Source organism: Suillus subaureus (assembly GCF_016647635.1).
Source record: "Suillus subaureus strain MN1 chromosome Unknown BJ212scaffold_11, whole genome shotgun sequence".
Classification (NCBI taxonomy): Eukaryota; Fungi; Basidiomycota; class Agaricomycetes; order Boletales; family Suillaceae; genus Suillus; species Suillus subaureus.
This window is the reverse complement of record NW_024538567.1, coordinates 183,131-195,959: the sequence shown is the minus strand read 5'-3', so window position 1 is coordinate 195,959 and position 12,829 is coordinate 183,131. Positions and strand designations below refer to the sequence as shown.

The 12,829-nt window shown below is 48.1% G+C and overlaps 6 protein-coding genes across 6 annotated transcripts; 1 reads left to right on the top strand and 5 right to left on the bottom strand.

Annotated features, from left to right (window-relative positions):
* Nucleotides 1–113: 113 nt before the first annotated feature.
* Nucleotides 114–2,323, top strand: BJ212DRAFT_1345819 (aspartic peptidase A1). The gene is made up of 6 exons (XM_041335322.1): nucleotides 114–476; nucleotides 535–623; nucleotides 674–733; nucleotides 783–1,456; nucleotides 1,513–1,579; nucleotides 1,627–2,323. Exons 1-6 carry the CDS (start codon nucleotides 235–237, stop codon nucleotides 2,163–2,165), a joined length of 1,671 nt encoding a protein of 556 aa, XP_041194359.1. The 5' UTR covers nucleotides 114–234; the 3' UTR covers nucleotides 2,166–2,323.
* BJ212DRAFT_1345816 (uncharacterized protein) lies at nucleotides 2,324–3,841 on the bottom strand. The gene is made up of 3 exons (XM_041335321.1): nucleotides 3,303–3,841; nucleotides 2,777–3,252; nucleotides 2,324–2,722 (listed from the first exon to the last, which is right to left on the bottom strand). The coding sequence occupies exons 1-3, from the start codon at nucleotides 3,482–3,484 to the stop codon at nucleotides 2,436–2,438; spliced, it is 945 nt and encodes a 314-aa protein (XP_041194358.1). The 5' UTR covers nucleotides 3,485–3,841; the 3' UTR covers nucleotides 2,324–2,435.
* A 497-nt stretch (nucleotides 3,842–4,338) lies between these two features.
* On the bottom strand, nucleotides 4,339–6,774 carry BJ212DRAFT_1345806 (uncharacterized protein). The gene is made up of 9 exons (XM_041335320.1): nucleotides 6,677–6,774; nucleotides 6,275–6,626; nucleotides 6,068–6,223; nucleotides 5,881–6,003; nucleotides 5,376–5,816; nucleotides 5,257–5,317; nucleotides 5,040–5,206; nucleotides 4,899–4,985; nucleotides 4,339–4,837 (listed from the first exon to the last, which is right to left on the bottom strand). Exons 2-9 carry the CDS (start codon nucleotides 6,306–6,308, stop codon nucleotides 4,509–4,511), a joined length of 1,398 nt encoding a protein of 465 aa, XP_041194357.1. The 5' UTR covers nucleotides 6,309–6,626; nucleotides 6,677–6,774; the 3' UTR covers nucleotides 4,339–4,508.
* A 71-nt stretch (nucleotides 6,775–6,845) lies between these two features.
* Nucleotides 6,846–8,813, bottom strand: BJ212DRAFT_1345793 (uncharacterized protein). The gene is made up of 5 exons (XM_041335319.1): nucleotides 8,253–8,813; nucleotides 8,099–8,201; nucleotides 7,892–8,048; nucleotides 7,405–7,840; nucleotides 6,846–7,352 (listed from the first exon to the last, which is right to left on the bottom strand). Exons 1-5 carry the CDS (start codon nucleotides 8,661–8,663, stop codon nucleotides 7,170–7,172), a joined length of 1,290 nt encoding a protein of 429 aa, XP_041194356.1. The 5' UTR covers nucleotides 8,664–8,813; the 3' UTR covers nucleotides 6,846–7,169.
* Nucleotides 8,814–10,906: 2,093 nt separating this feature from the next.
* On the bottom strand, nucleotides 10,907–11,416 carry BJ212DRAFT_1479491 (uncharacterized protein; the record flags this gene model as incomplete). The annotated part of the gene is made up of 1 exon (XM_041339891.1): nucleotides 10,907–11,416. One exon carries the CDS (start codon nucleotides 11,414–11,416, stop codon nucleotides 10,907–10,909), a length of 510 nt encoding a protein of 169 aa, XP_041194355.1.
* BJ212DRAFT_93702 (uncharacterized protein) lies at nucleotides 11,191–12,404 on the bottom strand. Its single transcript, XM_041344391.1, has 2 exons — nucleotides 12,008–12,404; nucleotides 11,191–11,953 (listed from the first exon to the last, which is right to left on the bottom strand). The coding sequence occupies exons 1-2, from the start codon at nucleotides 12,182–12,184 to the stop codon at nucleotides 11,525–11,527; spliced, it is 606 nt and encodes a 201-aa protein (XP_041194354.1). The 5' UTR covers nucleotides 12,185–12,404; the 3' UTR covers nucleotides 11,191–11,524.
* Nucleotides 12,405–12,829: the final 425 nt, after the last annotated feature.

Sequence of the window (12,829 nt, the reverse complement as noted above, 5' to 3'; positions counted from 1 at the left end):
GTATTTCCAGAGCATGCTGATATCGGGTGGTAGAACGTTATGGATGGAGTCGGTGAGAAGAGAAGACACTCGGAAGTCGTTGACATGAGAGCTAAAAATTGCTGTGCAATTGATCTCATAAGATTTTAGAACTCGTCACAAGTTGCCAAGTCTTACACACGTTCTCGTTTCCATCCATCCTCTGTGCGCGTGCAGGCTGTTCCTTAACATATTGTTCAACGCTTTAGTAGCGTTATGATGCACTCCTTTATCACACTTTCCTTTGTCTCTTCGTTGTGTTCAACGCTTTCTGTCTTTGCTCTCCGAATCCCTTTTGATGTCCACATTCAAACACCTGCTAGCAATCCGACCACCCATTTCCCTCGTCAGTCGTCTTCCAATGGCATAGTACCTGTTGGGAACACGCAAAATGTTTTCTACTACACAAATATCACGCTCGGCGGTCAAAATATATCCGTGATGTTGGATACGGGAAGGTAATCATCGAGAAATTTCATATCAGTTGCGGGTATTTGATTATTTGCCCATTTACAGCTCTGATCTATGGGTGGCAGGCCAAGTATCTGGAGCAACAGACACAGGCAGCTCTCTGAAACTTTCATACGCCGTTGGAACAGCTGCTGGTCAGTCGCTCAAATTTATAGTTGTCATGATTCATTACGTCCATAGCCAGGCGACATCTATACCGCACCTTTTGAGTTTGCTGGGCAATCTGTCAGCGATCAGGCATTCCGTCCGTGTCCTTTCTTGGATTACCGCTCGTCTCCTGACATCTAATACAGTCCTTGTCACGAATGTATCATCTTTCTCCACAAATATTCATTCGGAAGGGTACGACGGTCTCATCGGCCTTGGCCCAAATACTGGTTCTTCGATATACAAGAAACTCGACGGCAACTCGGGGAATAACCCAATTAACAGAATTTTCCAACAGACATCCTCCTCCTCCAATGACTACATAACTATGATGCTCAGTCGCAAAGGAGACCCAGGCAGTAATATCACTGGCCAGTTCACCATCGGTGAAGTCGTTTCGGGGTTCGAGAACGTTACCAGCATGCCGCAATTATCGATTGAGAAGGTTTACAAAGTGACTGATGTCGACCAGCATTGGCAGATTGTAACAGACAAGAATAATGGCATTATTGGACCTGACGGACAGCCGATAAAATATTCATCGATTGCCCCGAAAGCTCCTGATGGCACAATAGTGGGAGTTTTAGACTCTGGCTTCACTCTGCCTCAAGTGCCCCGAACGGTGTCGGACGCCATTTATGGCCGTGTACAGGGCGCCGAATGGTCGGCTTCAAGCGAGGCTTGGCTAGTCCCTTGCGGGCAACTTATTAATGTTACCTTCAATTTTGGTGGCGTTTCATATCCTATTCACCCACTCGACGTATCGTCAAGCGATTTTGGAGTGACCTTCTCAAATGGAAACCCCGCTTGCCTGGGAACGGTATGTAACAGTTCTGCGTAACACGAAGTCGTTCTAAACCTGGACCTTCCAAATAGTTTCAACCAGTTACCTCTGCATTTAGTCTTCTTGGAGAGTATGATATGATCTTGGGAATGGCTTTCTGTGGGTTGTTGACCTGCTCTAACAATACTGGTTTGACACCCTTACAGTGCGGAACACATACACCCTGATTAACTATGGAAATTTCATCACCGGCGGCTCAAATTCTAATAATCCCTACGTCCAATTGCTCCCCCTCACGAACATCGAATCTGCTGTCAACGACTTCATTCAGGTCCGGCTGAACGGGCAAAACACGATCAACTCTCCTCAATACGCCCTGCTTCCTGCATCACAGCAACAACACTCGCCCGAGAGTGCCTCGGAGAAGAAGCAAGCATATGAAGAATTGGTTCTAAGTCGATGGCCTTATATCCTTGCCGGAGGCATGGTGTTCTTGATTCTGCTCATAAGCTATTGCATATGGCGTTGTTGCTGTCGACGCAAGCGGATGGCAAAGAAAGCTGCCAAGAAGGCTGCCCAGCAGAAGGGCGGGGCTGCTTCTGCGGGCGGTTTTATGAGCGGTCCCTACGCGCAGTTGCATGACTCCCAGAGTACGGCGAGTCTCGTTATGCAACCGATGCGTGGGTCGACCGTCAAACTCGAGGAGGACTACGGTGGAAAGGACGCATTTGCAAGAAGTCGATGATATTTGCCAGACGAACTAATATATGTAGTCTAATAGATTTAGTCCACTTCTTCAGCTGCAGGACACTAATAGTAGCTGGCTACTTCCGTTCATTGTTTGTATCCGTAACTTTGGCCATGTTCAAATCTCAGCTACCAATCGTAAATCCATTATTTCATGGAACTGTTATTACAGTACACGCAAGTCTGTCTCATGACGGTATGTATGCTACAACTCGAAGTTTGGAATGCCCATTCCAACTTGTCGGAAATAAAATACGTCTTAGAATCATTATGCGGGCGGCAGAATGCTTCGTAACCAATATTCCACCCCCCTGAGCACGCAATTGCCACTGGCGTTGCTAGCGCCCATGTACACGACATGAGCCAGGCCCACAGTCATTGCCACTGAAAGGAGGCCGCCTAAGGAAACTAGTATTGGGTCATACAGTGCCTTAGCCTGTTTCGGCGTTGAGACAGCTGACTGCTGTGGTTCCTGGACCTGCCCCTCCCCTGATAGTAAATCGAAGATACTGGCATTCAGCTTGAAGGCCTTGTTGGCCTCTTCCAATACAGCCGCTGGCGAATCAAACGTTCAGAACATGGAGAGTAACCCAAACACGATGCATAAACCTTTCAGCGTGGTATCATCACCAATACCAGCGTTCATTCCATCTCTATACCATTCCTTGATTTTCTTGAGATCCCCCATGTTCGCAGATTCACTACTGTCCAATTTCTTGAAATCGTAAAATCGTATCCCATCTCCTCGATCTACGTCTAGGTCGTATGCCTTGGCTATACGTCGTCGTATGAATTGACCACCGCTCATATCACCGAGATAGCGGACGTAAGCGTGTGCAAGTAAACATGTGGGATCTGAAGACTCAGAAAGTTCTCGGAGGCACGTGGTATATTCCACAAAAGGTTTGGGAGGTGATGCCATCAATGAGCTATGTGATGGGTGCGTCTGCCATTCTGCTTCAGGGACCCCAAGTAGATATGATATGTCTTGGGAGAGACTCGGAGTGCGGGCGAGCAATGTAGGATTATACGTTGGTTGTAACGTCGGGTATGACGCGTGCGTCTCTAGACCCCGCTCGAGTTCGCTGAGTGTGAGTTAACACACCATATACAGGGTGACTTGAATGAAGCTTACGCGTAGATGTGCCACAGCATCATTAAGAAATACACGTATTCTTCCTTGTCCAGCTCACCCTTTACAAGCCGGACGCCGCCTTGACTGTGCTCTGCAGCTTCATGGGCCTCGGACGTGCCAATGCGAAGCAATGACGCCATCGGGAGTGAGAAATCGTAGTCATTGCTGACCCCCATTGTCATCAAGATGGTAGAATAGTGGGAAAGGTTCACGCGGTCCAGATGGAGGTCGCCTGAACGTAATATATATACGGGGTATCAAATCTAAACTGCCAGTGGCTCAAGCTTCAAGAAGAGTACAAGACCCGAAAAGATTACATATCGATGCTGCAGAATGCCGCGGAGAGGTCCGAAGTGAGGCGCGAGTTACCTTCTGTCTCAGAATAATTTGTCTGCCCTGGACTGCTACCTCCTGGGTCCGTGGATGACCGAATATAGGCACCTTATCGCAGGGCCTGCAAGGACCTGATAGGGGGTCATGGTGCAGCGCCTGGGGAGGGGAACACAATTAGGGACTAATAGCAGTGTTAACGCGACATGATGGTGGGGGGCAGCCATTGGTACCATGTGACTAAAATGGTCATCCGGGGTTGTCCGAGCCCCCTGTACAGGAATCCTGACTCTAACCTTCCTGTCCAAGTACTGTCCAGTGTTTCATATTTTCACGCCCACAATCAATGTGCCCGAGTTTTCTGAGCGAAGAGCTGGGCAACTCCACTTGTCGTGAGACGTTCCACCTAGCAAAGATTGCCACATTCAAGACAAACTATAATCGCACTATATAAGTAGTATACTTAGCTAAGGTTGGTCCAACTAGTGTCTGGTAACGATTGGATAATAGCAGACTTATAGCAAATATCACGGTCCGAATACTAGAATGCTGCAACTGCTTCCTCGAGAGGCTAATGTCTGCGAATGCGACACTTCAGTGGATCCCCAGTGCGTAAATACATACTAACACACGATTTGATAATGAGCGCGGAGCTTTCGAGCCCTCATATTTATGGCTTCGCAATGCAAGGTCCAGTCTCCATTTCATTCTCAATGATACATACATGCTACAAGATTCATAAACCCTCAAAATCTAGGTGCCAAGCTCCCAGCCAGCCACTTCCATCCATCCCTTAGATTCATCAAGTCGGGCGACGGCAATTGTTTTCCTTTCAAGATTCGCAGTCACAACTCTGCGGAAATCTTTCGAGGCGTGTTAGTCAGAATTGCCAAACACGCAGACAACACTCACTTGAGGAGCTCTGAGAACTGACGGCGAAGTCGGCATAGACATCGACCTGGTACGTCGATGTTGGGAGGGTACGGCGTGATTTGAATTTGCAGCCGACATATATTTCTCTGCATCATTTATGCTACCAGATGTGCCTCCGTCGGTGCTATGAATGACACGGGACGAATCAGAGCAGTCGGTGCATACTATCCTATGCTTCGATTCAGCACTTGAATCTCGCGATGGTTTTGCAGAGGATGACGGTGCCACAGATGTCGCCGATGTTTGCGTCTTAAGTTGCACTGCACCATTCTCTGACCAAGCCCCGTTTTTCAGTGAGTAATTCGTGCGAATGATACTAGATAAGAAACTTACCAGAAGTCCAGACTTCAGTCTCATGAGCCAGCCTGCAATTCTTGCCGTCGGGGCAGTAGCCCGCTGCGAACGCCTTGCAAGGTAGTCCTGTGGGGACACGGGTCAATAACTGCTACTGACTATGGTACATACTATACCCACCCATCATTACACCACCACCGATCACTCGCCAGGTAATAGGATAATAATCGTGTGTCTTCAATTCTTCCTGAAGGGAACGCGGTTTCGGAGGCAAGTGAGGTGGCGCTGTCCCACGGGCCTGACTATCGGCTTTCTTTGTTCGTTTACTTTTCTCCACGTCATGAATACTGTGACGGCTTAAGCGGAAAAATATATATCACATAGAGAGAGCACGCACAACCTGCATTTATTGCCTCCAGGACAGGTCTTGCGTGTTGAGAAAAATTTACAAGGTTTAGCTGTTTTGTTGCGATGAGCAACCAACCATGGCAAGAAGTAACTATCGGGGAAACCCACTTCTATATAGGGTTGGTTTCTCCTTTCCCTGCTCTGCCTTCCTGCGGGTGGCTGTTCGAGGTTTCGAACCGGTTGGAGTATATCCACGATTGTAACCTGGGTATGCCACATTACTACAGCGTGTGCCCGTGTTGTTGGGATATTGTAAGCCTGGTGACGATTGTGAGAGCGCAGAAGGAAGATATTCTGAAGAGACGGGTTCTTCGATGGTCATGACTTGAAATGCGGCATTCAAACTTTGATCAAACGGGGTGGAGTCCGATAAAGAGATATTGCTGGAATTGTCAAAAGCGTCTCTCGCGTCGAAGCCATAAGGTGCCATGTGCGGGACTACCGTGTGTGTAGCGTACGCTGTGTAGCCATGACCATGGCCGGTGTTTTGGTCACATCCCTTATGTGGTGTTTTCGTGTGCACCTCGTGTCCGTTAGGGTAAGCATACTCTGACGGCAGGATTAATTGCATATAAGCCCGTGGGAGATGAAGCAGACACTAGAGACACCATACCCTGTGGTACACTCTCCGCTGGCGAATGTACAAAATAGCATGCTGAACCACGTCGACAATAACCGGCGGCGTAGTAGTGACATGTTCTCGTGTGCACAATATTTTCGGTAGGGCAAGCATACTCTGATAGCGGGATTCCTGCGACGTAAGCCCGTGGGAGACGAAGCAAGCACCAGAGACACCATACCTTGTGGCACACTCTCCGGTTGCAAATGCACAAAGCGGCACGCTGAACCACGCCGACAACTTCTGGTCGCATAGTAGCGACAAACCGTCGACGACTTTACTTGAATTTTCTTCTCCTTAGTTGGTATGTAAGGAGGCTGCTCCACTGCGTCACTGCCTGTGCCATTGTTGGCACTCATGCAAGAGCTAATGTCTGAAATACTCCCACCGAAGTTAGAGGAGATGCGGGAAGCCTTGGCCATTTAGATAGCAAGATAGAGCGGAAACGGTGTGTTTGTTGAGGAAATAAGATGTAACGTCGCTTAAGTCTGGCCTGTTAATAAGAGTCTGCTAGAGGGTCCACAGTCCACAATCCCTCCCATAAAGACACAAATGGTGGCCGAGTGAGACAAGGAGGTTCATAAGACGCAACTGTTCAGCTATGAACAACCCAAGTCCTTGAATCGCGCTTCGCCGGACAATGGTTAAATCCGAAACCGGCTTAGCCCCGGTCTGGCAGAGATAAAGAGGGTCATCGACGCAAAACTCACCAGCGGTGTAGTTAGGTTTCTAGCCATGTGCTCATTCTCAAATGATTATGAACTCTCTTGACTCGCGTAAAAAGACTCACAAGGGAATTGAACAAACACGTTGAGGTGCAAAAATAACAACAATAAGAGAAAAACCCATACTGAGGCTATAGCTGCGGAGCTTGGCCCGCATACGTTCCTGTTTTGCCAATTATGCAGCTTGATGGAATATATAACAAAGTGCATCCATACGTACCTTATCTTTTTGTCCCCTGGGCGCAAATGACATTGGCCGCCATCGGATGGCCACCTGGAGTCAATTGCCAAACCACAAGCGGACTAAATTTGGTAACAAGTTTTGGGATCGACCCCACTACTTACGTTATACAACGACGTTACTGATTATCGTCTTCAGTTACAGACTTGTAAGAGCTAGAGTAACACATCGGTATTATTGACGAGCAAATGGTACTACAACTGAAAAACGCAGTACATCGCAATGCGCGATGCGCAGAGCGAACTAGAAGATAACCCGAGAGGCCGCCTTATCATATATCATACAAAATAATTCAATACAATCCATCATTATTCATGTCATGACCCGGTGCTCCCACTGTGGTCACGAAGCAAGGGTGTCAGCTCCGTAACGGGAGGCGTAACAACGGACGAAGATATTGCATCAGAATCGGAACTCTGTTCATTAGCAGATGCAACACGTGACTCATTTGCTTGGGAAAGATGCCAGGGCTGGGTGACATCTGCTTTGCAAACAGGACACTGCGAACAAGTAAGAACCGCCATGAAATGACATTGAGACACAATGGCCCACCAATTTCTTCCGGTTGATCAACCACGAATCAACTTCCTCCAGATGGAAGATGTGGTGACATGGCAACTCCCGGACGCGATCTCCTTTGACAAATTCCGATAAACAGATGGCACATTCTGCCTGCGACTCACACCATGGTATCGGCGCATGGCTTAGTGCTTCATGAGATGTGGAGAGGGACGGCGTACTATGATCTGAAGGACCCGACTCTAGATCATTGTCATGTACCCCGGTTGAATGGGCTCCCTGTGTCATGGTTCCCTCATGTTTCTCCCATGCGGTACCATTCCAAACCCGCCATGGAAAACTTTTGACAATATTTTCTGGAGCACGATCACGTTGTGCTGCACGAGCCATGCGGATGCGATGGATGAGCAGTGTGACGAATGTGAGGCAAGAGGGGAGTATTAGGATGACGATAAATGTTAATATTGGGCTGAATGGCCGACTTTGAGCAGCAAACTGGGAGAGAGGCATTGAAACTCACGAATACCATTCCCAAGCTGAGTATTGAGTCGTGATCAAAAGTGAAAGCGTTTGTAATCCAGCATGAGAGGTCGTAGACGAGTTTATTAACAGAGATAATTCCTTGTAATCTGACCATTTGATGTAGGTAGAAGCAATTTCGACGTCAGAGGCATCCTCTGGAGCACTTCAACTATTGTTCGACGGTTGCATGAAGAAGAGAGCGTACCTGTACTGTACATATTAACGAGCATGTCTGCTTGACCACTGATGTCAGGATCTTCGCCTCCTACGACAACGGCCTTGGCACCCAGTCTCTGGGCTTCCCTGACCTAATAAAATATTAGAAAATTGGGTTGAGAATTCTGGACGAGCATATTCACTTTCTCAACAAAGGAGCAACGTCCTCTCTGCACCAGGGCGATCCAAGACTCGCTTGGATCCGGTTGGTGAGGACCTCTTATACATAGCTTCGGGCACCCCGAATTCGAATATCGGTCCACCAATGATATATCGGTGCCAGGGCATGAAGTCGTGAATGAAGACAGTGGAATGACATAACCCAAGAGTGGGTCCTTGAGTTCCCGGCCAAAAGCCGCAGGCCTTGAATTGAAGGTTAGAGGAGGTGATCGATCTACTACAGAAACGGAGCTTTCAGCGCCCCAAACCCAACCCCACAACCAACCGCCCTCCTGGGAGGTCGCGGATAATTTGTGGAGGAAGCTCAATGGATGCGCATAGACTTGAATTACAAAGAGGAGCAGCAATAAGACTAAGGACATGCGGGCCATCATGCTAGCCTTCTGGGAACGAGCGGAAAGACGACAACAGCGATAAGTTGGGTTCTTGAGCTAGCGGAACTAGGTATATGGAAATGACATCCTGCAGAAGCAAGCGTGTTTGGCGGCACCTAGTTGTTCGGAAAAGTCCGAGCATTAGAGTGTCGTTCGACTAACTTGAGCCACTTCTCATTGGACACCATAACGAGCTCACTGTCGTGGTGCAGCGTAGGTCTTCAAAGGTTTTACCGCCTGGTGCCTTGAACGACGAACTGCCTCAGGGTCTACATGTGTACAACGCTTCGTGGCCCCTAAAGTGTGTAGATGGAGAGCTCGGTTCAACCGATGGGCAGCTCCTTCGAAGTGACACTGGTCTTTTAGCTTGTGTTCTGACATCCATTCCAGACTTCGGTTGGCTTGCAATTAGCAATGCTGGCTTCAAACTCGATCTATAGCATCTTTCAAGAGCATCCTCATTCTATCGTCCACTCTGTAGCTTGTTCTAACGCAAAACCTGTTTCCAAACCCGCCGGTGAACCTCTGGCCGAGGATGATACTCAGAAAAACCCATCGTTCTCCAATGAAGGTATCACAAGCCTTGTTGCCTTTTCCAGTTCTATTCAAAGAGCTCGAAAGGCTGAAATTCAGTTGGAGATATTCACGTCACTCCTCCAGTCTCATTTGTTCAATTAGAATGGAAGACCAAAGATCCAACACAAACCAACATTCCTTGGCGAGATCGACACGATTCCGGACAGTTATGCAGAGATTGTCCCTTGTACTCAGCTGTCTATGGTATCCATCGGTCGACAGTCTCCTCCTTCCACTCTGACATAGAGGAAGAAAAAGACTGTCAAGTTCAAGAAGCCACGAAACTGCGAAAGGGCTTCTTTCGTAGTTGTTCCATTCTTGAGCTGAGAGAAATCCATGAAACGTTTCTGTTGTTGCTGCTGTTCATGAGTTCCTGCTCGAAGAATGTAAGCGCAAGCATCCCCATTCATGCTCTACTGGCTCGTTGTGAGCGCAAGTAGTTAGCGGTTTGGTGTCCTATGTGGCATACCACGATCCCGGCGAAATACTTGAGATGCACAAGGAGGAAGTCTCCTTCATGATTGAGCGACCGGGACTCCTACCGGTACGAAGTCTGGTACGACACTTCATCTCAGGGCCTTTAGACTCTGTCCTGGCCGGTAGGAGTGGACATCATCTCCTTCCCCTTGACCGCAAACAGTCTATAATTGACGATGTTGGTCCGATGGTTTTAGGGGACCAAGTAGCAAGGTCAATCTAGTGAAAACCTACGGTACAGACGTAGAGCACTTTCAAAAGCAGCTGATTTGGGTTGTTTGACTACAAACCGACACCTGGAACAAAGAGGACTGGCCATGCGAACAATGCTTGGAAAAGTTCATGAGCGATCGTCATTTCCACCTTTGGTACTTGGGGGGGAGCAGGTCAAGCGAAGAAGCTTCCGTCTTTCACTATTTTCGTTGTCTGTTCACCCCCTGCTTTCCAGGAGGATAATCATTCTAGAAAACCACTGGGATGGATATAACTGCCGTACCCAAACACAAAGTCACATCCTCGAAGACTAAATGTGAGTTCCTGCGAGTTGATGAAGTTGGGAGCTGAATTTGTTCTGGTCGTAGCACTGGTGTGAACCTATCATGGGATCCGAGATGACCTTTGAGAAACACGAATTTTCCTACGGCTCTCGAATCATGGTGGATCCATGTTTCAGTTCGAAGTTAATAACTGGTATTGAATATGTTGCGGGGAGCTGGGTGTTCGTTCGGCGATGCTGGGCTTTGCTTTAGCAGCAAGGTTGGTGAAGTTGGTGCATTGTGATAGGAGTCCTATCAAACTTAGCGGACTTCCAAGAGTGGTGAACGCATACGTTGAACCTGTTGGGAATTGCGTCAGTCTCCACATATATAGAAGTTAGAGCATCATTTCACCTTATCCCGCAGGGTCTACTGTGAGGTACGCTGAGTTGGGCTCAAACTCGGGATGATCTGAGTCTTGCAAAAGAACGTCAGAGGATATGATCGTACCTAACAGAAAGAGTCGGTGGTGAGACAATGATATTGTGCGTCGTACGAGCGGATTATGCTGTTGGAGTACACGCTTTATGTGTAGGACCCGAGGCAATCTGAATAAATGCTGTGCATAAGTAGTCAATAAATAGTCAATAAGTAATCGCAACATAGTACATAGTCATAGCTCTGCGTATTCAAAAGCAAAAGGCATCACTGGCACTAATACTCCTCATCCGACCTCTCATCAAAATCCGGTGTGATGTCTATCGTCTCGCTCCACACTTGACGAAGTTGGAAAACGGCCTCCATCACAGATCCCCTATCGCCGTTCCGACTTTCAACTTGGCTGTTCAAGCCTGCGAACGAAGCCGAACGACGAACGACACGTGATCGCCGTATGTCAGTACTAGTCTGTCTGACTTGATGGTGAACCAGGGTAGGGGGCCTTGAGCTATCCTCCATGTGATTCAGAAGTCTCTCCCAAGCAGTTTTTTCCTCGTTTTTCTCCTCCATTTCTTGTAATATGGCTCCAGTTACCGATCCTTCGAATTTTCGCTCTCGGTGGGCCAGTTTGCTGACGCTTTTTGCGGAGGATCGCAAAGATAGAACCACGAATGCCCTTGTTAAGCCCTGATTTAGAGGGCAAGGAGCGCTCGAGGGTCCACTGAGGCGGAGACCGTTGTACATCAACGGATTCGTTCCGTGGCTCGAGGGGTTGCCGGGGGCCATGAATAGAAGTGTCTGCATTCATATCTGCCTTCTATAAAAATGGTAGTCGTGACTTTTTCCGGTGTGGGGAGGGGCTTCGTTGGGTTGGGGGAATGTGGGGGCCTGCTGCTACATGGAAATACGCCTGATCGAAACACTACACAGCTGGTGCTCCGACTTGTGCCTCAAGAGCGCATGCTCTGGAGCAGCCAAGTTGGCATATATATATGCCTTCCGTATGACGTTGCGATAGTGGTAATCACTTTGGCCACCTAGAGCACGGAAGGAATCCGCGCGAGCACAGGCAGGGGAGCAAAAGCAGAATTCGTGATCTTTCACCGTCGATTTGCCACAAAAACATTGACACCAATATGGACCGATGCAAAAGCGTTGGTGAATATGAGAGGGTTCATTCTGAGTGATCAGTGACTTACAGCCGTCGCCATATACAAGGGTTTTATAGCCATCGAATCCTGCATGTTTTACTGTAGCAGAACACTCATAATGGGAATGGCCTGTGGACCAATGCAGTTGTGGACATTCGGGAGTGTTCAATAGCTGTCGTTGTGTAAAGTGAGTGCAAAGCGGAACTGTACGGAATACAATACCCACCCAATATGGGAGATGGGTTCGACACACAATGTCTGGCCTCCAAATGAGAATTGCCTTTGGAAGAATGACATTGTGGAATGTCCACTGGCTGTTGATGTGTAAGGTTAGTCCAAAGCCGAGCTGCGATGAATTTGAACTCGGGATTAGATGCATTTGTGATTCGTTAGCGGTTATCATTACAGAAGAGCCCTGAATGAGACTCGGGATGGACGACAAAGTTATACTAGTAGATTTGGTCAACGCGAGCAGTTGTGTGCCTGGCGTTGGACTGAACTTCCCGTTCAGGACCACAGTGTCTATTGAACCAAATGAAGTTGAACGTAGAACGATCCGAGGGGGCGTGTCTCAACGAGCATGGCGTCACCGGTAAGATCTCTTGAGTCAGCCCACTGTTTCTTTGGTAGTAGTGCTTCAAGTTATTGTGCCAACAAAATCGATTTAGACCAAAGATGTGCCTTTCCTGAAGCCGATTATGCCCGACAACGATTGAGGAGCAATGATCACTATTAGACGGCTGTAGTTGCATGGAGTTTCTTCATATCTAAGCTGGGGCACAGTGCGAACGATTTCTTGAAAACCCCAGTGTCCTAGTCTCGGGCTGCCAGTAGCCGGTAGAGTCAATAGCAGAAAGCTTGTTGCCAAAGTACAGATGCGAACGACCATCGTCTACGGTCTGCACAGAACCGACCAAGGGAGATTAAAATTTCGCCCGGTCTTCCCAATATCGCCATAATTACAAGTTGTGGAATTGTGTGACACAGGGCCTCTGGCTTGGGGAGATGGACTGAGTCTAACAATGATATATTAACTATACATATGAAG